We start from the raw sequence: 26,889 nt of genomic DNA, 5'->3' as shown, positions 1-26,889 counted from the left end.
GTCCCGTTATTTAGTTCCATGCATGTGCAAGAGTAAAACTCGCCTCCATAGTCAGGCAGAGGACGAACCTTCCGCTACTCCTCGCCTCTCCGCCAACAGTCCCAGGCAATGCGAGTTTGCATGACGTCAGTGGGACTGTGTGGAAGAGCGGCGAGCATTCCTGAGTGGTTGGAATGGAAGCAAGGAGGTGTTTCCGGGGAGGTTCGCTTTGTCGGGCAGGCCAATGAGAGGCGGAGGCGTTAGTTTCCTTGGTTACAAATTTTGTCAACCGACACACTCGCAGGAAAGAGAGGAGGATTACGACAAGGTGAGCGACGCTAATGAGTAAAACGTTCATTATCCTCGCCTAGCAAAGCCATGCTTGTCGTGTTGAATTACTTTTTTTTTTTCAGTCCACCGTGTGTTTCTTTTCGCTATGTTTGTCATATTCAGTTAGTTTTTCCTCAGTGTTGACCAAATAAAGCAGGTCAACTGCTTTCCTGTTGTTTTACCAGATTAACTGAAATCAATGAATCCTGATTCTTGAATCTGACGGTCACATTTCTCACACTGGCGTGTTAAAGGCTGGGCATTTTGGATGGGAAAATACATGGTCACTGTTAGGGTAAAAGTGTCCTAAAATGTTGCCAAAAAAAAAAAAAGGCTTGTCCCCAATATCAAATTAACTAACTAAGAATCGTAATCAGGCATAAAGTTCTTTGTTCATTGTCCTCTTTTTTTGTCCTTGTTCTCATGCGGTGAATGTGATTGGTCGCAGACAATGTATATCAATTAGCTATTAAAAAAACCACACATTTGAATATCCAAAATGGACTTGGTAAATAAAACACTCTTTCTAATGACAGTCATAAATGTATCCCCAAATGCTTTCATGAAGTAATTTTATTTAAATATAGAACGTATAGAAGAATAGTGTGTTCAAAAAAGTCAATATTAAAGGGTTTTAAAACCCAGTCTTTCCCAAGGCTTTTAAAAAAAACAAAACTCATGCAGCATGAACATACACACACACATAAATGGACATTGTCAGCAGGTCATTTTGCTAAAAAAACAAACAAACAAACTTAATGATGTATGTACATATTCATGTTCTAGAACTTTTCTAACCTTTTGAAGAAAAAAAAGAAGCAATGTTTGTCCAAGGGTCTAGGAACACAGCATCGGTTTTCATTTCACTTACAAATTAAAACCATGTCTGCACACTTCACATCCAGTCTTTGCAGTGCATGCACAAACAAACACAATGTTTCCTGAATATGTCAAAGCTTAATCCAAAACAAAGACATTGAGATGTTCCAGCTGCCTCGCCGATCTCACTGTGTGTCCCCTCTGTGTGCTTTAAACACATGTGAGAGACAAGAGAGGATATCTAATACCTTATGACCTTGATGGCTTCTTTGGGGTAGGATGATTGTAGATGCGGTTGGTAGAGTTGTTGTTAAACCTTTGACCAAACCCACAACAGTCAGGCTCCTGACTTGTGAGAGATACGCTTGCAGTGTCAAATGACCTTGATGGCAAAGTTGTTTTTGCCAGAGCGCCTGCAGTCTGGGCCAAAAGGCCATGATTTAAGGGCGCTCACTCATGTCACTCACTGAGTCACACCCCCGCTTACTGGGGGGCAACATGTAGTCAGATGAAGAATTATGATGACAACAGTAGATGAGAGGAATCTGTGTATTGGGTTCTGGGCTGGAGGTCTTGCATCTAAGGGGGACTGGGGAATGAGGGTCTAGAGTCTGGGAAAACTGTTAGGATTCTGCTTTGATAGCATTGGTGCTTTATGGTGTCATCAGGTATTCCGAGACCAAAGTCAGAGGGTCCAGGGTCTGAGATAACAGCCTGAATGATAAACTGAGATAACAGTCAGGATTCTGATGTCAGAGATCAGAGCAGTTATTCTGAGACTGAAGTCCAAGACCAAAGTCAGAGTGAATCTGGAGAACTCGTAATGTTCTTCTCTCTAGCAGTGGACACAGTGTGGGGAGTCGGGGACCACAGGCCCCTATAGATCTGGGGTCTTTCACACCGTTCAACAATCTTAATGTTTTTAATTCCCCTGTAATCTTTTTTGTTTACTTAACACTCAAATGCATTTTGATTGATTTGCCCCCTGAACGTTGTTGTCCTTGTAGTTTTTGTTGCTGTTTCTCAACAGCATTTTAAATGAGAACTACTTTTTACTGGATTTTTTTTTTCAGGTAAAGTAAAGGTGTGAATGAAAATAGACAATGCATGTCCGTGCGCACAGACGTTGATATCAGAAATCCGGCTGCCATCTCTAAATGATGTAAAGGAAGATAATTTTCATGTGTTACATGCTGCATAAGCACATTCAGCTTTATCAATAAAGACATTTCAAACTATTTGTACTTTTTTGGATTACTCTGTAACTATATTTGGCCTGTGATTCCTTTGAATGAGCCCGCTAGTCAAGCTTACTGTGAAAGAAAACTTTTAATACTCCAGCAACATCATATGACCTTGTTGGAAAAGAGGTTTTTGGGTTGAGCTAAAGTGTATTTGTTACAAATTCCTTGAAAAAGACCTCTAATATTCAGACTTCTGAGCGGATGAAATGCTATCCTGCAACTTCACATGCACTTATTTTTGATTTTGCAGGCTCTAATCTCAAATACACTGTTGTGGACTGGAACTCTTAAAGGTGTAAGGAAGTGGAAAGTATCGGCCAATGATGGACACAAGCTCCAAAACAGACGATGTTGGTGAGTTTGTGCTGACCTGCGAATTACTCACCCATTGATCTGCTTTACTGATCTGACCTGATGCTCCGTTGCTGGTATTCTCCAGGTATCGCCAAGTCGTTCAAGCTTTTGTCAGAGGCAGCATAGCTTGTTTATTCACCTGTCTCTTTGAGTAACAGCTGAACTGCTCAAGAAAAACCTGATGCGACTGCTTTGCTTTGCACCCCCTTCTCTGCAGTCATTTTTGACTCACCCCCATAATCATTAGGGCACAACTTGTACTCTGTCTTTACCTTTATTTCCGCCTAGCTGAAGTCAGCAAGAGTTTCCTTCAGACATAAAAAGTGATGAGATTTTCAACCATTCCAATAATCCTAATTCAGCCATATCATTTTCTTTTATCCATGCAGAAAAAATAACTGTGCAACTGAAAAATGGTCTTGGCAGCTCAAAGTACAGACTGGTGGAATATAACAAACTGCAAGCCATGATTGATGTCGAGCGGATGAAGACCGCTCTAATTGGAAAAAAGGTAAATGCTGGTCATTATTATTGTAATGAAGCCTGTGTTTAAAACATCAATCAAATCAGTCCCTTGCATTTAATAATGGGGTGATTTAGCAGCAAATGAAGGAGAATATGCAACAAAATCATGATAGATTCATTACCCACTGCCACAGAGCAAGCTTGAACCCCTAAGGTGATAGAAACAGCAGAGGCAGGACAATATATCAATTCCGCAATATATCGTAATACTTGCTCATGTGTTACGATACCAATTGGCAAAATTAAAAACACTAGTCAAATGGCTTACAACAGCTACAGCAAAACTGCACCAACGTCCTGGTTTACAAACTCTCAAATGCAGCCTCAGGTATAATCTATGTCTTCTTTATCCAGCTGGATGCTCAGTAATCCACTGACACTTTGATTTTAGCTACAAACAAACTAAAGCACTTCCAGCCTTGTGCTCGTCCACAACAGTGAAGAGTGCGACCAGCTAGCGCATTCAGCTGAACTCGTGCTTATTTTGGGGTAGCGCCACATTGGAAGTGTTGTATTTCTTTTTTTGCTGTTATCAAAATGTTTGTGGATTCGTGACCATACAGATTGGTAAAGAAGTCTTGAATTATAACAAGTTATGCTAAGTAAGTAGTGGTTTTTTTTGTTGCTTTTGCTGCTGTAGTTAGCTTTCAGTCACCATTAGCTTCAAGCTAAATATGTTGCTGACTCTGCATTCTGGAGTCAGATTGAAATTATGTGTGTGTGTGGGGTGGGGGTGGGGGGGGGGGGGGGATGAGCCTTTCCCAGCTGACATTGGGTGAGAGGCGGGGTTCACCCTGGACGGGTTGCCAGTACGTCACAGGGCCATCAGGAGCAATGAGGGGTTCAGTATCTTGCTCAAGGATACCTGGACATGGAGGCGGCCACTCTACCTCTGAGCCATGCCGCCCCCCTGCTCAGTTGTTACATTTTCTAATTAGACTCCTGCTTTTTTCCTTTTCAGGGGTATCTCTCTCCTACACTCACTTAGATGTCATGATGGATGAAATTACCTGCTGTTTCTTGATTCCTTGATTCTATCGTTCGGAAGTGTAATGTATCGTGATAAACCGCATGTCTTCCATCGTGACAAGGAGCACAAATTTCTTTACACTCCCTTCTCTTTCACATATCTCAGACTGTAAATGGATTTCATTCCATGTATCATGGACATTGCGTAACTGTGTGTCCAGTGTCATGAAACAGAGCGGTGATATCACTGCCACACACAATGGCAAATCCAGTTTCATTAATATTCATTAGGCTGCCTGGGGTTTACTATAAAACTGTTTGAAGTTCATCATTGTCTGACTCAGTGTAGAGTAAAAAGTATGTGCTAGAGGCCATGGAGATTAGGCTGTAAGACCTGCGGTGTTTTAATTGCTAAACTGTCGCAGGAGCCTTTTAGCATCTTTACAGTTGCCCGTTTCTCCATCCAACCCCGCTTCCTGCATAACCTAGATAAGACAGGCTATGTTCACAGTCACTCTCCTGACTCAAAGGCAAGCTTTCTGCGCATCTCCCGTGGGTAATGTGATAGAGAGTAAATAAATGACCATGAGTCGCCTCAAGCATGGCATCACTCTTACTCTTCAGGAACAGACTGGCAGCATTTTATGCTTTAGATACTGAAACACTAACATTTTGCCTTTTGATAAGACTCTGTCCTGAGAAGAACTGCATGAAAATGTAAAACCAATGTGTTCATTTATGATGAAAATTGGCAGATGCATACGTTGAATTTAGTGGCCACCTTGTGCTGCAATAAAATCATTCATTACTGAGCATTATGAAATTATCTAATACTGTTTAGAATTTAATTAGACTTCGTGTTAGCATAATATTGCTTAATTATTTCTTTGTCAATACCAACTCGCCAGTTTCTCTTTTATTACTGAAGCACCTTGGCTCAGTTAGTAAAACTAAAGTTGCCTGATTTAGATTCCACAATCCTATAGATGAGTCTGTAATTGCAACTAAGTGCATGTTGTTATTATGTGTATTTCAACACCTGCTTTAAGAGATAATACAGAAACAGAAAAAAACAGGCATAACTGTGACGTGACTCACCGTAAACAATCGCAACAAACCACAGGCTTCTAAGATTTTATATGCTGGATGTTTCTATTCAGTTCAAAGATGCTGTGACAAACTACGTGATTCATCCATTTGCATCACAACCCAAATGCACTTCAGTGTGAATCACAATAAATGAAATGTCACTGTTCTTATATACATTTACAAGCACCGTTTAGCTCAACAGTCAGCTGAGCAGTGGTGTGTTTGGGACAAGAGGGCCAACAGTCGGCTGAAGTGCCTCTGTTTTTAAACCTTGAAACACAACAACACATTCAACTTTAGTTTTTATTCATTCTTTTTTCCATTTTGAAGGAAAAGGCATTGAAAATTGCAAATGAGAAATTTGTCTTATGGAAGTAGAGTTGACACCATGTTAAGATACAAAAACTTGTACACACCAAAACATTTTCTTTTATTTTGAATGTAAACAGGTTCTTGTTTAATTGTTAAAATATAGATAGTAATTAGTAGATAGTAGGTTTTTCTATAACGCCTGTCAAGAAGACACGTCACAAAGTACTCCACAAATATAATAAACAATATATAGCAAAGTTATACAAAGGCAAGTCTGATGGAATGGGTTAAAGTTCTTTTGAAAGTGTCCACAGATCTTAAGTTCCATTGAGGTGAGTTTAGGATCCATTCATCCATCCATCCATTTCTTCCGCTTATCCTGTTGAGGGTCACCAGTCCATCACAGGGCCAACACATAGAGACAGACAACCATTCACACTCACAGTCACACCTACGGTCAATTTAGAGCATTGCCACAACCTCAGAACCACAGTCTCCTTACGCCTGTTTGTTCTTAATCTCCAAGACATCTTCAGGCAGAGTTCTTGTACTTTACTCTATACAGCCAATGAGGATCACCTAAAATGCAATGCATCACATCGTATGTCTCAGTACCCACAGTACTGAATAGATGTCTATGCAGCAGCTGACCAATAGAGGGCACTAGCCCCCCCCCCCCCTTAAGTTACAGGAACAATTAAGAATAATTCACCCAGTAATATAAATAAATATGACTAGTCAGTCAGCACCCTCATATCCAATGCTTTTATATAATGTATATTTTTGCTGGAGTTTGCCATCAGGTACTCTTCAGAGCACTTGACTCCCATGTTTATTCAAGTACCCCAACACAAGGACGCAGCGCCATTATTTCTAATTGCACTTCATGTTTACTTATCAGCCATACCTAGAGAATTTACCACAGCCTCCACTGCCCCCAGGGTAAATGTATTCACTCTGCAGGAACTGTGGTAGATAGGCTGCTGTAGACATAAATCAACACCTTAACTGCTTTATATTCAATTTTATTATGAAATTGATTTTACCCACGTACTAGTTGTATGAGGTTTTCTTTTGTACAATTATCTGAGCCAGTGGCTTGTGTACTGATGCCGATAGAAGACAATGAATCGCTGCGTTGCATGTTTTTCATGTTGAAAAGGGAAAACAAATGAGAGAAGATTGAGACTTCTATCTCTCTCCTGCTCGGCTGTTAACATGTCTCATGCATGTCATGCATGTTTCTGGTTGATTGTTTTAATTTGCTGCTGTTTATTTTCTGCTTGTACTTTAACACTGATAATGACACAGTTGAGTGACCTGAGTTATGAGCTTCTCTTATCCAATGATGTAAAGGCTGGAGCAAATGCCTGCATGAAATATGCTTTATACAAAGAGGGGAACAAGTTACTTCAACTATTATAAAGTGACCTATTTCACCATCCTTGAAATGTTATGATGTATTCAATTTATGGTTGTTAGGCTTTCCAAAATCCTTCTGATAATTGATGCATTAAAGCACTCTACATAAAGCTTTGTCCAGTTAATTATTTGTAGGAGGGAATGAATGTCATGGCTAAAGTGCATTTAAAAGCAAACACTGGTTAAATTGTTTTTCAGTGCATAATGCATTTCCAGGGAAGCTGTTCATACCTTTGGTGTATTAAACCATATCTTAAAGGTTCAGAAGGCTCGCTGTGGAGCCAAAGCAACCAAAGAGAGCTCCATATTACGGCAGCACCGACAGGTGTGGAGCAGAGAGTGCCCCAGGCTGCAGAAGGCTGAGTAAGAGCCCCCTATTACTCTCTGTCATTATCTGCTGCAGCTTTCTGAATCTGCTATTACACCACACAGCCATTCCACTTAAGCCCCATTGAGCCCAGACTGGGACACGAAAAAATAGGGTGAAAAGACATGAGCAAAAAGGGGAACCAAAATAAGCCAAAAATCCACCTGGGAAAAAGGGAGAAGCGACAGAGGATTTACGCTTGTTGTCTTGCAGTGATGAAATTGAATTAGGGCAGCAGTGGGACAGAAAGAGTGAAGTGTGAGGTTATTTGTGTGGAGACTAAGCTCATATGAGAAAATGCAACTCACTTCTTCCGCCTGCTGAGGCAGAGGTGGGGGTCTGGTGCCCCAGTGGTGTCATGCCTTGTGAAGTGAGAAGGGCAGCGCTAGCTCTGGGGTGCACTGTGTTTGTCTGCGTAATGACTGTGTCTGAGCCACCCAAGGTTAATGATGTACACAAGCATGAATCTCTATAATGAGCTCAGTCATAAGATGTACCATGACTCAACTCTTGACGCATATATCTAGTTCAATTACCTTGGAATTCAAAAGCCACCTTGTCAAAATTGTAAGAAAAGGCAAATGTGTCTCTGAGGTTACTCTTCCTTTGTTCAAAGATATGTCGCCCCTCAGGCCGGTCAGTAAACAATTACTGTAATGCCCTGTCTTGACCAGTATGTGTAAAACTTCCCACATCAGCAACATGTTCCGTCATGTCTCAATTGAATGTTCTCAATGACAAACAAAAATTTCATTGTCTGACAAATGGAGGAACAGACTCAACCCCGTCCTCTCCTGTGACTACAAAACTATTCATCCTGTCAAAACCAGGCTTGATGTTTCCTCAGCCTAATGTTCCCTGAAGTTTTTTTTTTTTTTTTAAATCACAAACAACCCTGAGAGAACATAGGACAGAGGGAAAATGTGCTCCCCATATGTCAACTCATAGATGAGCTGCATTGCTGCTAGTACTCCTAGCTAGCATCAGCCAATTAGGGGAGGGTCCAAAATATTTTTCTAGGAAAAATTTTAACCAAGTGACTTTTTAAAAAAAAATCTTTATGCTGTTGGCTAATACCAGGTACTAGTTATGTTCATAGCTAATACTTAATGTGGCTATCTCTTCTCCTACCAAACACGCAGGTAAGACCATCTAATATTAGCTTGTGTTTAATGTGGCTTTCTCCTCATCCATCATACAGGAGGAGCTTAAATTAGCTCATATTAATGTGGCTCTCTCTTTTCCCTTTCAAACAGGGTGCTATTACTTGCTAATATTAGCTAATAATTAATGGGGTTTTCGTTTTCTGAGCCACACAGAGAGCTAATGCTAGCTAATATGAACAAATATTTCATGATATTTTCTCTTCTCTCAGGAAATAGGGGCTAGCACTTGCTAATATCAGCAAATGATAATAAATGTGTCTTTTTTCTTCCCCATTAAACAGCTAATGTATGCTAATGCATAATAAAATCTTCTCATCTGCTGTAAACAGGGAGAAAGCTGTGAATGTAATCCATGATCTTCTAAAGCAGATCAGGCAATGTGGCACAGAGGACACAGACATTTTTTCTCTTCAAGATTACGGTAAACTACACCAGCAGGTTTGAAATAGTAATCATGAATCACCATCAGTTTCGCCAGTATTTTATTTACAGTATATGTGTCCTTGTTTTTCTGTCTTCAGAGCTGTTCTTAGAGAGGGATAGGGAGGCATTTAGGATAGCCACTGTAGAGCCAGTTCATCAGCTCAGGGATGACCTGCGCTTCAGACTAAATGAAGTACAACATCAGCAGCTCCCTGCCCATCAATCAAACTGGGAACAAGTGCAACAAGAGGTAGGTGAGGCATGTATCGCACTGGGTACACATGCAAGCATCGCTACACAAACTTACTCTGTTAACAGACATCGATGAATAAACATATATTAAGGTTATTTAAACGTCTAAATTTAGACTTCTATAAATAGATGTATATTAGCGGTTATTTAAACGTCTAAATTTAGACGTCCATAAATAGATGTATATTAGCGGTTATTTAAACGTCTAAATTTAGACTTCTGTAAATAGATGTATATTAGCGGTTATTTAAACGTCTAAATTTAGACTTCTATAAATAGATGTATATTAGCGGTTATTTAAACGTCTAAATTTAGACGTCCATAAATAGATGTATATTAGCGGTTATTTAAACGTCTAAATTTAGACGTCTATAAATAAATGTATATTAGCTGTTATTTAAACGTCTAAATTTAGATGTCTATAAATAGATGTATATTAGCGGTTATTTAAACGTCTAAATTTAGACGTCTATAAATAGATTATTAGCGGTTATTTAAACGTCTATGTGGAGGTTGAACACGTTATGTATATGACTTCTGTACTGTGATTTTCAGTTTGTTGTAGTTACCAGTGGGATTCCACCAGGGGTCACTGTCGAGTTGGTCTTTTGCCTTGATGAGTCAAAAAGACAAGATGGATGTTGTTCTCCACAGAGCGCGAGAGGAGTGATTAGTACGATTCTTGTCAAACGAGAGTTATCCATCTCCGCTGCAGGAGAATAGAGCCTGCCAGCAGTTTATGGGCCCGGGCTACGACGGATAAGACAGACAATCATAACACCCATTTAGATGCTGTAGGTTACACATGACGTGTGTATAAATTAATGGGTGTGTCCAATAAACACTCCGGACTATTATCCATTCTCATCCTTCTCGATCTGAGCGCGGCTTTTGACACCATTTCTCACTCCATCCTCCTCGACCGACTTGCCTCCATTGGACTATCAGACATACCCCTGGACTGGTTCCGCTCATATCTCTCTGGCCGCACTCAATTCATTCAGTTAAAATCTTTCACATCCGGTCCCTCCCCCCTCTCCTCTGGTGTTCCCCAGGGCTCTGTCCTTGGCCCTATCCTTTTCATTATATACCTCCTCCCACTTGGACTGATATTCCGTAAGCATAACATCTACTTTCACTGTTACGCGGACGACACCCAGCTCTACGTTTCCTCCAGAACGCAGCTGCCCGAATCATCACCAGAACCCCTGTCATCAGTCACATCACCCCGGTTCTACATCAACTCCACTGGCTTCCAATTAAACACTGCATTGACTACAAGATCCTCCTCCATACATTCAAAACCATCCATAACCTCGCCCCTTCATACCTGTCAGACCTTCTCCACACCAACATTCCCACCCGGTCTCTCAGGTCTTCCTCCTCCATCAGCCTCAGCGTCCCCTCCTTCCGTCTGACCTCCATGGGGGCTAGAGCCTTCAGTTGCTCTGCCCCTCGCCTCTGGAACTCCCTCCCTCCTGACATCAGAAAAACTGACTCCATTGATACTTTCAAAAAACTTCTCAAAACTCACCTTTTTAGACAGGCATATGGCTGAATGCCCTCTTCTTTGCTCTGCTAGAGACTTCTGTTGTTGTTCTTTTAAATTGTGCATGTTTTATTGTTTTTTTAAACTGTTGTACAGCGACCTTGAGTGCCTTGAAAGGCGCCTTATAAATAAAATGTATTATTATTATTATTATTATTATAAAGTCTCACTGAGTGAGTTGTTCCAGTCAAGACGAACTCATACCCCACTGTGTGCTAAACCTCAGTTAATATTTGCAGTATGTGCCACTTTAACTACTACAAAGAACTTGAATCAGCTAAATCTTTAAGGCGCAAGTAGAGTGACAAGATTTCTTAAGGAAGAAGTTTTCTATATAGTCTTTTACTGAAACTGGTTAGAAATATACAGTGTTTTGAACAATAACCTACACTTGACACCCAACAAACATAAATAAACCACTCTCCTGCTTTTCATTATTCTCTAGTTTGTTGGATATCCGTTGTCCCCTAAGTCACCAATTTTTCCTTTGAATCCAGAGGGCTCTCTGCAAGCTCTAGAGAAGAATAGCAAGATTAAGGAGTTAGCAGGGTTCTTTACAGACTTGCCGTACTTGGAATGAACTGCCTGCCAGCCATTTTGTCTTCTCTGTGTGTCTCATGCATGCTTATTTCTTTCTCATGACCCCCTCTACCCTCCATTAAAGTATGGGTTAGATAGCGCACCCTGGTGGCAACAGGAAATTAAATTTTTTTGCCTACACTTTAATGTACTTCTGGTAGGTTGAACAGATCCCTCTTAAATTTGGTTTTAAAACCTTAAGAGCATTTTTCCTGGGTTCTTGTGAAGACTGTAAGTGTTTGTTTTACAGTTTTACCATGGTGAAATGGCCAATTTTGATATTTTGCCACTGAGCAGAAAGCTGTTGTAACTGGACTCCACATGGTCAGATCATTTCCAAACTTCACACATTTGATGAGAGTCCTGGCCTGAAGATGTCTAATAGCTGAATTGAAGTCAGTCATAGCACTACCGAGTGTGTCCACCACTGTGTTGTCTTAACATTTATAGCAACATAATATGTGGTAAGTATGTGTTCTCTAGTACCACCTGGTTTTATATCTGAGTTCATCTTGATGGATGTATGCATTCTGTGTGTAATTCTAGTTTTTAATTTGAATTTTACCACTTGCAACAAATCAGAAACGGGACTGCTCTGGGTTTGTATTTATATTTGTATTTTTCATGATAGACGAATTAAATGGTTTTGTACCACTGTTACTTGGTTTTACAGTTTTACCAGGTGAGCTTCCCTTCAGTTTGCTTTGCTGAGGTCTCTATTAATAAGATCAGGAAGGTAATCATCTTAAAAAAAAAAAGAAAAGGATCTTTTTCCACTCCCATCCCAGCACAAGGTTCATTAGTTTTCATGTAGCCTGTCTGGGTAACAGTGAAATTGTGCTTTTTTGGAGACAAAGCAGCCAAGGCATTCCTTATCTGCAGCTCCTCCTGCAGGATCCCAAGGTGCTCCTCGGCTGGCTGAGAGATGCAGTTGTTGCAGTCTGTCCTCTGTCTCATGTGCCTTTATTGCCTCTCACAATGCTCAGTTCCACACTCTCTTTCTCAGGGAGAGTGACTTCCACATCTAGGTGAGCACGTTCATGCTTCCCTGTATCCTCAGCTTCCGTCAAGAGCTGTGGGGGGTATTCATTCCTTGTTATCCTTTTTATTTGACTGCTTCTCTTTTCTGTATATTACTGATGGAGCATCTGTGTCCCCCAGCAGGGGTCCTGAACATTTCACACAAACATTTCCCACTTGGTAGAACAAAGTTTTGAAAAAAAAAAAATTAATTAGGGTTGCACAGTGGTGCAGTGGTTAACACTGTCGCCTCACAGCAAGAAGGTTCGGGGTTCGAGTCCTGGCTCGGGCGTGGGATCTTTCTGTGTGGAGTCTGCATGTTCTCCCCGTGCATGCGTGGGTTCTCTCCGGGTACTCCGGCCTCTTCCCACCCTCCAAAGATATGCAATTGGGGATTAGGTTAATTGTACCCTCTAAATTGACCGTAGGTATGAATGTGAGTGTGAATGGTTGTTCGTCTCTGTATGTTGGCCTGCGATGGACTGGCGACCTGTCCAGGGTGAACCTCGCCTCTTGCCCATAGACGCTGGGATAGGCTCCAGCCCCCCTGTGACCCTTAATAGAAAGGAATAAGCGGAAGACAATGAATGAATGAACGAAAATTTAATTAATGCCCTTTGGGTTGTGGATATTATGAAGGTAAGGTAGTTATCAGTTATAAAATTGTGGGCTTTTATTCAGTGTTATGAACCTGATTCTTCTCAAATGTTTGAACGATCTCAATAATCCTTCACAAAACATTTTAATATTGGCGTCCAAAACATTCCTCCTGAAGCCGTAGCAAGAACACATGAAAGCAACATCACACAGGTCATGTTGCCTTGGTATTCTGCAGCTCTCCCTACAGTTTGTTTGTGTTTTTGAGGAACACTATACACCATTGCTGTGCCATGACCTGTTATTCACCACACCTTTCTACCCCTCTGTCGACTTGCTAACGTCTCCCAGCGCTGCTTTAAGCTTGCCCTCCAGCCTTCTCTTTCACGGAGGGTATCCGTAGCACCCACCGTGGGACTGTCTTTACTCTGACCATGATTCTCATTTTCGCCTCAGTAGCTGAACAGCTGTCATGGTTTCATTCTGTTCTCATGTAGCTCCTCTGTGGGCTTACCCGCTGTGAACTAATTCAGCTCCAAATCCTTATCATTTTCAGGGTGAAGGGAAAAAAAATCGACTGTAGCTGAATTCCGCTATGATATAGTGCACTGCAATACAATGGCAACAACTATATTCCTGCAGTCAGAGATATGTCTTTCTTAGAATAATTTTTTTTAAAAACACCTGGAAAATGAAAGACATGGGACTGTTTGAGAAAAATAATTTGGGCAATTTTAATTTTAAGATGTAATAAGATTGTGATAAGAAAGCAAGAGTGTTCATTTTAATTTCACATTAGGTGACAGTTCATATTTGCCAGTTTGATTAATTTCCCTGGATAGTACAAGAGCAGATTATGACTCTCAAACTTGTTTTCTAAATCAGATTTTAAAGACTGTTTTAATGGTTTATCCATCAGATGAACTTTGTAAAAGAACAGCAAGATGACATAACTGCAAAACTTCAAGCAGAGAACCTGACTTTGGAAGCGGAGATCATGGCTCTTGGCTTGGAGGTAAATTTCTTACATCTGCCTTTGTTTGAGCAATTCATATATTTCAGTTCAATCCCATAGAGCATAAGTGTCACACGGGACAAGTGATATCAATGCCATAACAAAGCAACATCTCTAAGCGCATCGTCATATTTATCTAAGGTGACTGTGTTGTCCTCTGCAGAAATATCTTACATCAAATAATCCAGTGAACACAGAGGGAATTCCAAGGGAGGTTTTGGATGAAGACTGCCCTTCGCCCGAGCTGAAGGACTCCCTGATCCAGGCCTTCCAATCTCTCTCAGAAAGGTACCAGAGCAGGTTGCAGAGTCTTCAAGAGCAACTGCAAATGACCGACAGGTAGGCTTGAAGTTCTAAGTTTAACTTTTCTTTTTTATCATTCAAAGTGTGTACACTTCGATCGAATGAGAAAATTGAAGTGATTTCTTGAGGCGGTGTGAAAGAAATATATGGTGACAGTCCCTTCGATATCTTACCCAGCTATTATAGAAATGGGCTTTTAATGATTCTGATTTTCAGTTGTCTGTTTGGATAAATACTTGTATAGACAGAACGAGATAAAAGATGAAAAACTCAACGGGGCGTTTACAGCATATGAAGACTCAGTCCCGACTCTCCTCAGGACCAAGCTGTTAAACAATACAAGTCTTCTTCACTTAGAAGTTGATTAGTGTCTCACAGCCACTTTATAACTTCATTTTATTTCCGTATGTCATAGTTAGTTTTTGAGACTGATGTGGAGTTTATTAATATGTGCCCTCAGGAAATGAAGTAAAGCGAAGTGAAGCATAGTGTCATAATATTTGGTTTCCTTTGCTTAAGTATCAAATTATGCCTTCCAGATTCTGTGGCTGGTGTGCAGATGACCACCTACGCTTCCAGTTCACATTGTCTCAGTACACTCATGATGTACCCAATCACAGAGCCCTTTACATGGACATGCTTCAAAGACTCTTCCCTGAGAGAACCAGACACGAGCTGGTTCGTGCCACAGTTGATTTACTTGTTTATACAAAAAGTCATGCTCAAAAAGTGTACATACAGTGTTGTTTATGATGCGCATGCGCACACACACACACAGACACACACGCACGCGCGCGCACACACACTAATGTAATTTGTAGACACACAATACCGATAGCCTTCTTCCATGCTCAAACATTTACAAGCTCACATTAGGAAGCCATTATGGAGTCTGATCTGCTGATGAGAAATCAGTCGGACAGTCAAGCAATACTTCACTGAAAAAGTGTATTTTGCCTTTCAAGAACCTATAAATTGGCATCTTGAGTTAGTGAAGATGTTTTTCCCTCCTGCAGCACTTCTTTGGAACACCAGCATGCCAGCAACATTTATTCGTCTTGCAGTTAAGGGAAACTGATGGCAAAACACAACAAAACATCAGCAAAAATGGTCAAAAACATCCATTTACAAACTCAAGGGCACATCCCCTTGTATGGCCCACATTTTCTTTATCTAACCTTATGCACACTTATCCACAAATGCTTTAATGTGAGCTAAAAACAGGCCAACTATAACACCTCCAGTTTAGCGCTACCATGAATGAGTGCAAGTGAGCTGGTTCAACTGAATGTGCTAGCTGATGTGCTACTGTGAGTGAGCGCCTGGTGTTATAGTTTGTTTGTTTTTAGCCCAACTGAATGTGTTTGGTAATTACTGAACATATGGCTGGATAAAGAAGGCGAAGATTTAACTGGGTGATGTGCTTGAAAGTTCGTTAAAGGACTTTTTAGGCAGTTTTGCTGCAATTCAGCAATTAGCCGTCTGTCACTATTTGCTGAAAAAGCTGAATATACAGTACATGGCTGGATTTTTTTGCATTCTGGAGTCACAAAGTAGTGATGTAGTAATGCAGAGGGGGAAAATGTCCTCGTGAGCCATAGATGTCTCTTACTGGTAAAATACACTTTTTCAGTGAAGTAGCACTGAAGGTGCCTTGCTCATTGGCAGTATTTATCCCGCAGGGGGTAACTGGACAGGATTTTACTTAACATAGAACACCACCCACATGCACACACACGCGCTGTATTTGTCCTCTCCCAAGTTTGTTGTATATTTATGCACACTCTCCTTCAGACACCCAACTAAAAGAAACCTCTCTATCCAAGTCTGAATCCTCCCTGCAGTGTTAGTCCCAGCTTCCCTGATCAATGTAGCTCAGTACCCTGAACCAAGCAGTCTGATAAGCCTGGACAATGATCTGCTCAGCACGCTGAGGGATGTGCCATGTCACGGACCGTGGACACTACCGCTTAGCATCACCATGACAACATGTCCTCATATCAGTTCTAGCTGGGTGCTGCTTTTAGAGCTGTGATCGTTCAGCCTTGAGGGGTTGCAGGGAGGAGAGAGACACTCTTCATTTCCCCAATAAGAGTCCCAGATGAAGTGCTGACTCCACCTAATTCAGCCATTAGTCATAATTGAGGTGGCCAGCAGGCAATTGATAATCTACAAACCCTCACAGACAAAGTGCAGTAAAAGCCTTATTCTAATATTTGTCATATCAGAAATCTAACAAAAATGATGTGGATTCATATTCTTTGAAATTAAGAATTCTTAGTTGTCTGCTGTCACTGATGGCTGCCTTATTTTTCTCACCAATAATTCAGACCCATCTGCATGCATTAATTTCTGCACGATCAGCATCATTTCGTTCATTCTTTAGCATTTTGTAAGAATGCAAGATTGAAAGAAGTGCTTTGCAGGAACAATTTAAATGTGATAAATCTTTTTTTAGTCTTCTCCTCATTTGCTTGCAGCACCAGCTGTTTTGAGCAGCAATATCGAGTATTGTTAGAGAGAGAGGGAGACAGAGAGCAGACATTGTCCTTGTTTTTGGGAATCTATTTTTTCAGTTAATTTCATATATTGTGAAAGAATCTATCCGAAGGATTCATCTAAGTCTGTCGCTACCTCTGCAAAGGACCATTCTAATATGTCTTGCTTTTGATGCATGTATAATACAGTCAGTTCTGTAGTATCACTCTACTCTCTGTCTAGCTCAGAGTGGAGATCTCCCTCTGCTGGATGGGGCTCTTTACGCTCTCTTATGACTTGCTCGCCCATGCTCTCACAGCAAGTAGGGGACCAGCAGAGTACCAGCAGGATTTCACAGTAATGCCCTCATGATGTTCCATTCCAGTAGTGGAAAATAATTCATACCTCTTACCTTGTCTGACTATATCAAGGGGAACCATTTTTATTCTTGTGTGGCTCAGTTTTCATGGAGACATCACACTGCAGAGTGGATGTGTCAGCTGACCCAAGAGTCACTTTAAACGTGTGGTGCATGCTTCCACATGTGTTTTCTATAATGTGGCGACTTAACTGCATGTCACGGTAAAGCTGAAGGATAGCAAGGAGAAGAGGATGGGAGGAAGTGAAGAACAAGAGGTGGATTTTCCCCAAGTTCCTCAGTTTTGCATTAATCAACAGGATTTGCTTCACCGCTGCTGGTACTTGTGTTCCATTGGCAGGCCTGTCAGCTCACTCATTTTCAGTTAAAGCAGTCAGCCGTCTAATGCCTTCCCACCACCAGTTAGCTGCTATTAGCCCATAGATGAATATCAGTCCCTCCGTTCCATTGAAGCAGCCAAGTGATGCAGCCTCTGTGAGCGCTGACACAATGATGAATAGCTTAAGGCAGCCCTCACAAAGAAAGGAACTGTTTTCCTACAGGACATTTCACAACCAGAGGAGGAAGACCATTTTATACACTCATACAGCTAGATCTAACAAAGACTTTTCCCTATGGTCCTGCTGCCATTCTTACAGACAGTATATCAAGGAGAGGAGCAAGTGAATCTCTTGTTTGCCTTTTCATCAATTTGGTACAAGCGACAATGTGATACAAGAGTGATCGCCAGCTAGCTGCAGTAGCTCAATCCATACCCATTTTTCAGATTTTGATTTAGTTCAGATTTATATGTTATGATTTGAAGAATAAATAACATTCAGTCACACTTTAGTGTCACCCCAAAACAATGCTGTCACCATCCATCCTCTTCTAGTTGGAGCATGAGCGAGTGTGGGACAGGCAACGCTTCACCCAGGAGCAAATGAGAGCGTTGACCCAGCAGTGGCAGCGGGACAGGGACCAGCTGCTGTCTAAAGCCCTGGTCACCTTAGAGGAGGCAGGGAACGCCCACCAGGAGGAGCTGGAGCACCACAGAGACTGCCAGTACCAGCAGAGCATTTGCTTGCATCTCAGAGACAAGGTGAGTGCCTGATCTGTCTCAGCATATATCACATTACAACTTCATGAGATGACATGTTTTACGTTGGCAATTATTATATGCCTGCAAAGCATATTTAATTCTTCCAGGTGGTGGACCTATAGCTATAAGATATCACTCATTCTTTAGCTAACATGAACTTTCTCTGGGCTCTATTTGCTTGCTCACATTGTACAGAGCTCTGGAGTGGGCTTACAAAGACAAAATAAGGAAAAAAATCAGATATGTTGAGGCAGACTGATTTCACTTCCTCCCTCAGTTTAGTTATTTGGAGGCCACAAGATATAAAATGCTCTCTCATTTTAAGTCACTGGAAACCATGAGCTATAACTTGCTCCCTCAGTTTAATTAATTTGTGGCAATGGCATATAACCTGTTCCCTTAATTATATTAGCTTACATTTCTGAGCAAGTTTGGCAATGAATTACTTAAATTGAGGGAACAAGTTATATCTTGTGGCCTCAAAAAATATTTTTTTTGTTTCTCTCTCTGGCCACTCCAGGGCTCTGTAGTGGAGAGAACTGTTTCTGGGATATTTAACATTATTTCCTCTTTAAAGAACACCCTATGGTAGGTGTGAGGGATGTGTGATGGACCAGACAGCAGTGTCTAAGTGCCTTCTGATGTACCTCCCCATAAAAAACTAGGCCGGTGCTGACAGCATCTCCAGCTTCAGCTACCACTCAAGATTGACTGTTAGTGGCAACAAGCTAACAAGGAGGGCCTTCCAAACATGATGTTGCTGTCACAGATGAGTCCTTGTTCACATTCACGCATCAAGAACGCTACTCGTGTAAACAAATCCACGTATTACTGATTTAGCACTATATGAATTAAATTAGTTTTGCTTGTCAGTTTGATGAATAATTGCGGCTGTGTGTTTTGGCTGTTCACAGAACAGCAAAATTGGCTGAAAATGGAGTTTTTTTTCCCGGTAATATCGCATAAACCATTTAGGGCATGAAGAGGGACCTTGATTTGGTTCCTTTAGACCTGGTGGGGTTCAGCTGGTCTTTCCTCACTTATATAGATAACATTTGCCAGAGAGGTGATGTTTCCAAGCTGGCTGGAACTGACTGCTAACTTTTGAACCTCACTTTTGACATCATGTGTATTTAGGCCTTATTGAAGCTGACATTAATTGCATTTTTGAGTGCCTAAACATGCTTTAGCTCATTAAACTTTAGAATTAGAATTTATTGTTATAGATCCCGTGCACAAGTGCAAAGCTTTGATCCTACATATTTGCAAGGGGGTTCAATAATCACTTTACCTGCAGAGAAGCTTCTTCCTTATAGCTGCAGTGAGATAAAGTGGAAAAAAGAGACTAAGTAGGTATGTGTAAAAGTGATGAAATACCTTTTTACCTTAATGGAGACAGTCGTATGTCTCTGCAAGCTCCTTTTTAAAAGCCTTTGTCTTCCAGTGAACTCGGTCAACATCTCATAAATGCTTTGACTTTTCTTTTTAACATCTCTCTCTCTCTCTCTGAGGCAGGAAGACAAATAACACCACACAGGTATTTTCATGCTTCTCCACATCCTCATTTTATTGTTGATGCAGGGCATGTGCACATATTTGAGGTTCTGTAGAGGCTCAGATGGATGCCTTTTTGAATCTAATCTTTATTTTCACTGCCCTTATCGTCACAGCACAGCAACGGAGTGGCGAGACAAAATAAATTCTCTCCTTGTTGTATCTGTTCCTTTAATGCTTTGCTTTGTGAAGCTGCGTCCTCTGACCCAATGAACTCTCATGACTCTACTGGGAGTTATTCACCTCTGTCAAGATAAACAAATATCTTCTCTTTATATAGTATTTTTTACATCTGTATTATGAAATTGTTTAGTTTAATGTCTTGCTGTATAGCTGACAATCTCAAACGACACATTTATGCACAGTTCATGGTTGATTCAGTGTCAAGCATCATGATCCGTAGTTTAGAAATGGTCCATCTTCACCTTTTTCATCTTGCTTGTCTGCAGCATCTATTTTACATAGTAGAGCTGAGAGATGATGCTTCATTAAAGTGACATTTAAATGAACCCATGGAACCCTTTAGCGGCAGCTATTCCCACGCTTTATTGCTTTATGCAACAGCATTTTTGTAGCCAGTAAAAAAAAGATAAAGAACTGTTGCAATGTGTTTGTAGGATAAGCTAGTCAGTGAGTTACTAGTTAGAATTCCTACAACTGATCATAGTAATTAGCAATCTTGGACCCCCAATCTAACCTTGTCTGTGCCTCTAGAACATTGGATCACAGCATATTTTGAAGATTTTCAGCCAGTTGCAGTTTCACTGTGTACTGCCTGCTCACTCTGTTCATTTATAGCAGTATGATTTGTGTCATTCCGCCACAGCTTCATCATCAGGTGACAAAGTTTGGATCCATTTTTCCAGACAAAAATGACGCAACTCCTCATCTAACAATTATTTGGTTTCAGAATTGGTGACGGTAAAAATTAATTATGCATTACAGGACTGTAGCTGATGTAATTAGGCTGCTATTGTTCTTGGTGTTCTAGTTCATTCTAGCTCTTTATTCTGTCTTCTAACTCTCTCCCGGGCATCTTTGATGAGCGATTATGTTATCCACATGAGTAAATAAAGCCTGTGGGGATGGCAGATTGTTGCAACATGCTCAGCTGGGGAAGGGCCAACAGGACAAGTGACAGAAAACAAAAACCAAGAAAGATCCTCACAAGATGAGATGTGCTTTTTACTGTAATACTGTTCTGTTTCATTTCCTGAACTCCAGGATCCTTTTGCAACGTAAACAGTGTTATTATAGAATAAAGTACACCAAGATGATCTATGTGATCTTCCGGTCATTGCAGTCTAAATTAAGCAAACTTTGTTTATTTTTATAGCACTTTTCATACAAAAACAATGAAATAAACAAATACAAGCTGTACCCTGCTTTCAGGTTTTGGCCCCCAAAAATCATCCCGAAGCTACCGCCAAGCTCATGGAGAGACCACCATCAATCCATGGAGCGACCACGATCAATCCACAGAGCACGTTTAAAATGAGTAGCAAAACTCTATAATGAACTCTAAAACTAACAGGGCTTTAGTCTCAGTAGCTGCGGCACTGAGTGGGCTACACGCACGCACACACACACACACACACACACACACACACACACACACACACACACACATTTCAACCTTGGGGGGAGTTATTTGCTCATGTGTATAAATTTCCCTCTGATGTACCTTTCATGGACCTCAGGAAATTTCTTATCGCACTGACTGTGGAAATAGAACAGTAATTGCATGGTTTCATTTTTCTCATCTCCTAATGGATGCCAGTTCTTGTCCCTTGAACGATTCCGTAAATCTCATGTGTCATTAACTTCACCCAGGACAGTTATCCTACGTCTTGCAGTTATTCTAATAAATGCACCACACACTCACTCTAGTTTGCTACTCTGTCTCTCCGAAATGACATTTGTATCTATGCACGACTTCCTCCTTAATCTGATTCGCTCCTCCGATAGACATCAGAAGTCTGTCAATCAGAGACCTGCAATGGAAGGAGTAATGACGACGGTTGGAACACACCCCCTGACAGAAGACATCACTGCGCAGTTTTATTAACAAAGGCTTTGAGCAGGCTGTAGTGTGCAGATAAAAAGCCATTATTTTTTTTGTTTTGTTCTTCTGACATCTCTGCAGTCTTTTTATGCTGCCATAAAAAAAAAAGGATAGAGAGCCATTTCCCTTTGAATTCACTGAAAATTAGATTTTAGTGACAAAGCACTTCTGAACAGAACCATTTCATTTTCTTTGTCTTCCTTAAATGTCCTCTCATCTTTGCCTAAACACAAATTGCACACAGATAAATGTACTGTTTTTCGCATCCTGGATCTGGATTAGGAAGATTTCAGATTACTCTGTGAGCAGGTGACCTGCTACTGCCCTTTTTGCACCGTGGGACAGGGGGAAAAAAAAACATTCCATGCTAGATTGTATGTGTGAAAGGATGCTTTTGAAACCCACCCACCAGCTTGTTAACACATCCCATATCTCAAGGTTCTCACCATCAAACACGCCTGTATCTTATCAGGGTCAGACTAGAACTTGATGGATGGTTCAGTTATATGGTCTTGTTGTTCTGTGCCTTTAAAACAAAACAAATCCTCTTCTTGTTTTTTTATGCTCCTTTTGCTTATGTTGCACAAACTCTATACTTCACATGCAGTTTGAGAAATGTAGAAATGTTAGAATTGTAGATTATCAGTGGATTTTTTTTTTTTTTTAAAACCACAGTTTACTTTGTGAACAGGACATGCGGGAGGACAGCGATGCTGCAATTACACGTCCAATGTGTCAGATCGATAGGCCAGTACCCCACTACCTGAAATGGTGTGGGCATGTTGATGGGTTCTTGTTTCCTGACATCAAAACATGTATATTGTATTTTTGTACCTAAAAATGAGCAAAAGTTATTTTACAATAAAATATTTCAATAAGAAAATAGATATTAGAAGATAATACTCTACTTTCTATGGAAGTACTATGTTGTATGCTTGAATTCCGTACTGTCAAATAAACGCGGATCAGCAGAAGCAGGATTGTTCTCAGTCTCAAACACACAGCTGCTGCTTGTTCTCAGCTAGACATCAAGTATGATTAACTTGATGATACTGCTGGTACTAATGTGTGTGAGACTATTTTAATTTGCAGTTCTTTCCAACTGGGATTCCTAAGCTCTCCTCTGATAGATCTGTGAAGCTGTCTGCATGGTTGGAATGCATCACTTTAATACCCGGCATGCCGCAGAGACGCTGCTGCATAACTAACCTGTCACTCACTCACTCACTCCCCAGAAAGTATTGGTGTGTGTGTGTGTCTTTGTCTTGCCAGGTGAGTGAACACTTTGTCCTTGGCAAACATCTCAAGATGTTTTTTCAAGATGTTAAATATATATATGTGTGTGTGTGTGTGTGTATATATGTATATATATATGTATGTGTATATATGTATATATATATATGTGTGTGTATATATGTATATATATGTGTGTGTATGTATATGTATATATATATGTGTGTGTGTATGTATATATATGTGTATACGTATATATGTGTGTGTATATGTATGTGTGTATATATATGTGTGTGTATATATATGTATATGTGTATGTATGTATGTGTGTGTATATATGTATTTACATACATAATATTGAAGAGTGTGTGTGTACAAATATATATACTGTGTATATCATATGTGCTGGATATTCATACCCAGAGGCTTTACAGTTGGAGGATGGACAACTTGGTTTTTTAATCTTTCTTACTGTTTTATAACTTTGCTTTGTACATGCCAAATAGTTGGTACAAACATAGCTTTCCTCACCGAAGTAAGTTATCACACTGAAGGGTTTCCTCAATTGCACTGGCAGGTCCTAAAATGCACAATTAACACAAATTGTGAAAGACAGTTTTGACAGCTGCTCTTAAGTTCATGCCACATTTTGACATTGGGGCTCAGCTGGTTGCTTCCCTGTGAGTGACTTTCAAGATAGCTGATGATAGATAATAACCTGCTCTCCCTTGCTCTCTGGTATGTATTTCCACATTGTGTGTTTTGTAGGTGCAGCAGTGGCGGGCCCAGCAGGAGGAGGTGGCCAAGCTGGAGGCTGCTATCGCTGCTAGACAGCAGGAGAAGAAGGAGGCGACGTTAAAGAGGGAGCAGGAAAAAGAGGCCTTCTTCAGGTCACAGCAGAAAGAACAAGTATGCATGCATACATCAGACATTAGTTCAGGTGCACATGTTGATGTGCTACAATGCTAACACCTCCCATTTACTACCTTTACTGTGCTAAGCTAACTAGAAGTCAGCTGCTCCCTGTTGATCGCAGCTCCCTAATGGAGGAGCAGAGGAGAGAAGGGTATCTATCCACATCTGGCTCTGGGGAGGATGGCAAATAAGTATATTTTACAAAAAGCTGGTGTTTTCCTTTAAAAGTACTCAAACCCTTCAAGTGGATATCAAATTGAATGCACCTGTCATAGTAACGTGGGTATTTTTATTATTCAATTTACTTATTGTACTCAGAGGCATAACAACAGAAGAACGTGTGTGAGTGTTTAATTAACTCTCTCCTCAGGGGTCTGTTAGGAGAGCATGGGAAACCTGAGACACTGATTAATGAGAGCATTTAGGCTGCATCGGATTCCATATGATTTGGCATGATCGCCCGCCAGACATTGAAATATCGTTTCATTTTCTGTATTTACACATATCTGATATCAGCTTTGTCACAATCAATAGGACATGACAATCATAAAAGTTTTGTCGGATTCAGATCAGGGGAAGTGTAGCCACTGTTCTTGTCGTTATTTTTCGTCAAATTTTACTCTCCCTCCAGCTCCGGCAGTTTCATTTAGAACAACAGAAGAAAAGGGAGGCATCGGAGCAGAGGATTGAGCAGAGACTTGCTAATCTAAGAAGGTGCATGGAGGAACAGGCAAGGCGAGATAGAGAGAGGTGAGTGTTGCACCGTGGGACCTTGAGTTTTTTTGGCTTATTCCATAAAGGTAACAAAAGGAAAATCCAGTTACTGTATTTATTAGCAAGCATGGCATCCTTTATTGACTATTTTCACTATTGTATCAAATATCAAAGGTCAAGCTACAGAATATAGATCTAAAGATCAAGCTGGATTTATTCTTGTAATGCTTTACATTTAATTTGGAATTAAACTGTTTCGATGTTCTTTACAAGTTCTACCAGTCACAGGGATGACGGATTTCTGTAGGCCAACTGAGACAGGAGTTCCAACATGCGATTTTGCCCTATTAACTTACCTACTGCCAGCCATGAATTCTTTCGTCTACTTTTGCTTTTTTAACGTTGCTGAATCCTTTGTTGGCACATGCTGCTTTGCATGCTGAATTCTACTGATGTGGCCAGAGCCAGCTGGCACCAATCGGCACTGTGCTGGTCAGTGGTTTGGAGTGACCTCTCGACTGACTGAAACCTGAGAGAGCAGTCCGCCTGCTGCTAGGTTACTCTGGAGAGAGGCCTTTGTCTTTGCTTAGCAATTCTCTTTAAGCACTCACAGAGGCTGGCATTAATGCTGGATAATGTGTTGACTTTGACTGTGACAATGAACTCTGGTAGGATCAAAATTAGGAGTTGTGGGTGGGTGGAGAGGGGGCTGAGAAGAAGAAAAAACAAGATGATGGAGCAGCACACTGGTATCCCTATAAAGCCCTCCACTGCCTGCAGGTCTGCTGTGTCAGGAGCGATCGGTAATGTTGGCGGTGGCAGAAGGAGAGAGGAGCTGTTCAGGCTGAATGTCTTCCCCCTCTGTGCTTTCCTCAGGGTGCAGTATCGGGCAGACATGTTGCAGCGGCGCAAGGAAGAGAGAGCGAAGCAGGAGGCTGAGCGACAGAGAGAGGAAGAAGAGCGGAAAAATCATCTGGAGGCTCTCAGAAAACAGGTGGATCATTATCTGCTCTTAACCCTTTCAACCCCAATGATTTGCTCTGTGGGTGGAAGTGACCCACAAGGGTGAACTCGCCATTATGTGAGCTGAAGCATCACTGCCACCTGTTGGCAGCAAGTAAGAAGACAATTATATATCATCACCACTTTTTTTTTTTCTTCTCCTTTATCTCAGGTTGAAGTGGTGGCAGAGGCAGACCCAGAGAGGGTGATGGCAGATACTGAAGCTTGGAGGATTCGAAACTTGAATGTAAAAGAGTTTGAACTCCAAAAGCCCCTCTACAGTCTGAACACATACACAGACACACAGGTGAGGCGCGATAACACATAACCCCTGCACACACCATTATAGTACCTTTAGTATGTTTGCTTTACAACACCTCTGCAGCCACATGGTCATTTGCCCCTTTCACAAGATACATCGATTAGATTCATGTTGTTTCTGTGGTCTTCTGAGGGTGGGTGCTAAACCTGAGCTGCAAGAGAAATTATGCAAACTGGTTTGCTGGTCAAACAAGGTTTGTCCTCATTTTAGAGACTATTATAAACAGCCTTGAGCTGAAGGTCAGTCAGTCAGTCAGTGTATGCTCGAGTCTGTGTGGGATGGTTTGCCATTGCTGCAGAGAATCAATTAGTTGGTTTTTGTATAACAGGCAATGACTAATGATTTGCAGCCTTCTTCACAAATACTGAACAGTGAGGGGATTAGTGACTAATCTTGTTACAGGTATTAAATGTGGAAGGAAAACCAAACAAGAGCATTCAAGTCTACCTAAAGCAGTTATAAATGTTTTTGCATTTGTTTCTCAGATTGTGTCCGATCCAAGAGTGCGGGTTGAGCAAGCTCTGCGGGAGGCTGGTCTGCAACACAGCCAGTACGCCAAAGACGCTCTGTCTGGTGTGAAGCCCCCCAAACCGCCTCGACGAGATACGGAATCAGATCTCAGATTTTGAACGAGCACATTGTCACATTCAGTTTTCCCTTTTTGTGGTGTTAAGAATTTTAAGACATTTGTTCAGAACCTTTGGTTTCAAAGTCCACATGACATCAAGAAAACCTCCCTGCAAATCTTTGATCTCAGTCATTCTTTCATCATCAAAGGTCTGTCATCTCACACCCTGGACCCCAGACCCCAACTGTTCATCAGTTGGATGAA

General features: G+C 41.0%; 1 protein-coding gene across 4 annotated transcripts; it reads left to right on the top strand.

The window, feature by feature from the left end:
- The first annotated feature begins 39 nt into the window (after window positions 1-39).
- On the top strand, window positions 40-26,801 carry LOC147251992 (coiled-coil domain-containing protein 148-like). Of its 4 annotated transcripts, none has more exons than XM_086220060.1 (15): window positions 173-307; window positions 2,623-2,726; window positions 3,116-3,237; window positions 7,303-7,406; window positions 8,906-8,997; window positions 9,098-9,249; window positions 13,916-14,011; window positions 14,175-14,350; window positions 14,854-14,992; window positions 18,046-18,252; window positions 23,873-24,013; window positions 24,651-24,769; window positions 25,610-25,727; window positions 25,908-26,042; window positions 26,543-26,801. In XM_086220060.1, exons 2-15 carry the CDS (start codon window positions 2,693-2,695, stop codon window positions 26,684-26,686), a joined length of 1,779 nt encoding a protein of 592 aa, XP_086076186.1. In that variant the 5' UTR covers window positions 173-307; window positions 2,623-2,692; the 3' UTR covers window positions 26,687-26,801. The 4 variants fall into 4 exon arrangements, with proteins under 4 accessions (XP_086076187.1, XP_086076186.1, XP_086076185.1 ...); XM_086220059.1 differs by having other exon boundaries at window positions 9,098-9,258; XM_086220061.1 differs by lacking the exons at window positions 3,116-3,237; window positions 7,303-7,406 and having other exon boundaries at window positions 40-307; window positions 9,098-9,258.
- Window positions 26,802-26,889: the final 88 nt, after the last annotated feature.

Source organism: Aulostomus chinensis, chromosome 12, assembly GCF_037954235.1.
Source record: "Aulostomus chinensis isolate RoL2024-O1b breed Wild chromosome 12, RoL_Achi_v1.0, whole genome shotgun sequence".
Taxonomy (NCBI): Eukaryota; Metazoa; Chordata; class Actinopteri; order Syngnathiformes; family Aulostomidae; genus Aulostomus; species Aulostomus chinensis.
This window is presented reverse-complemented; position numbering and strand designations above follow the sequence as displayed.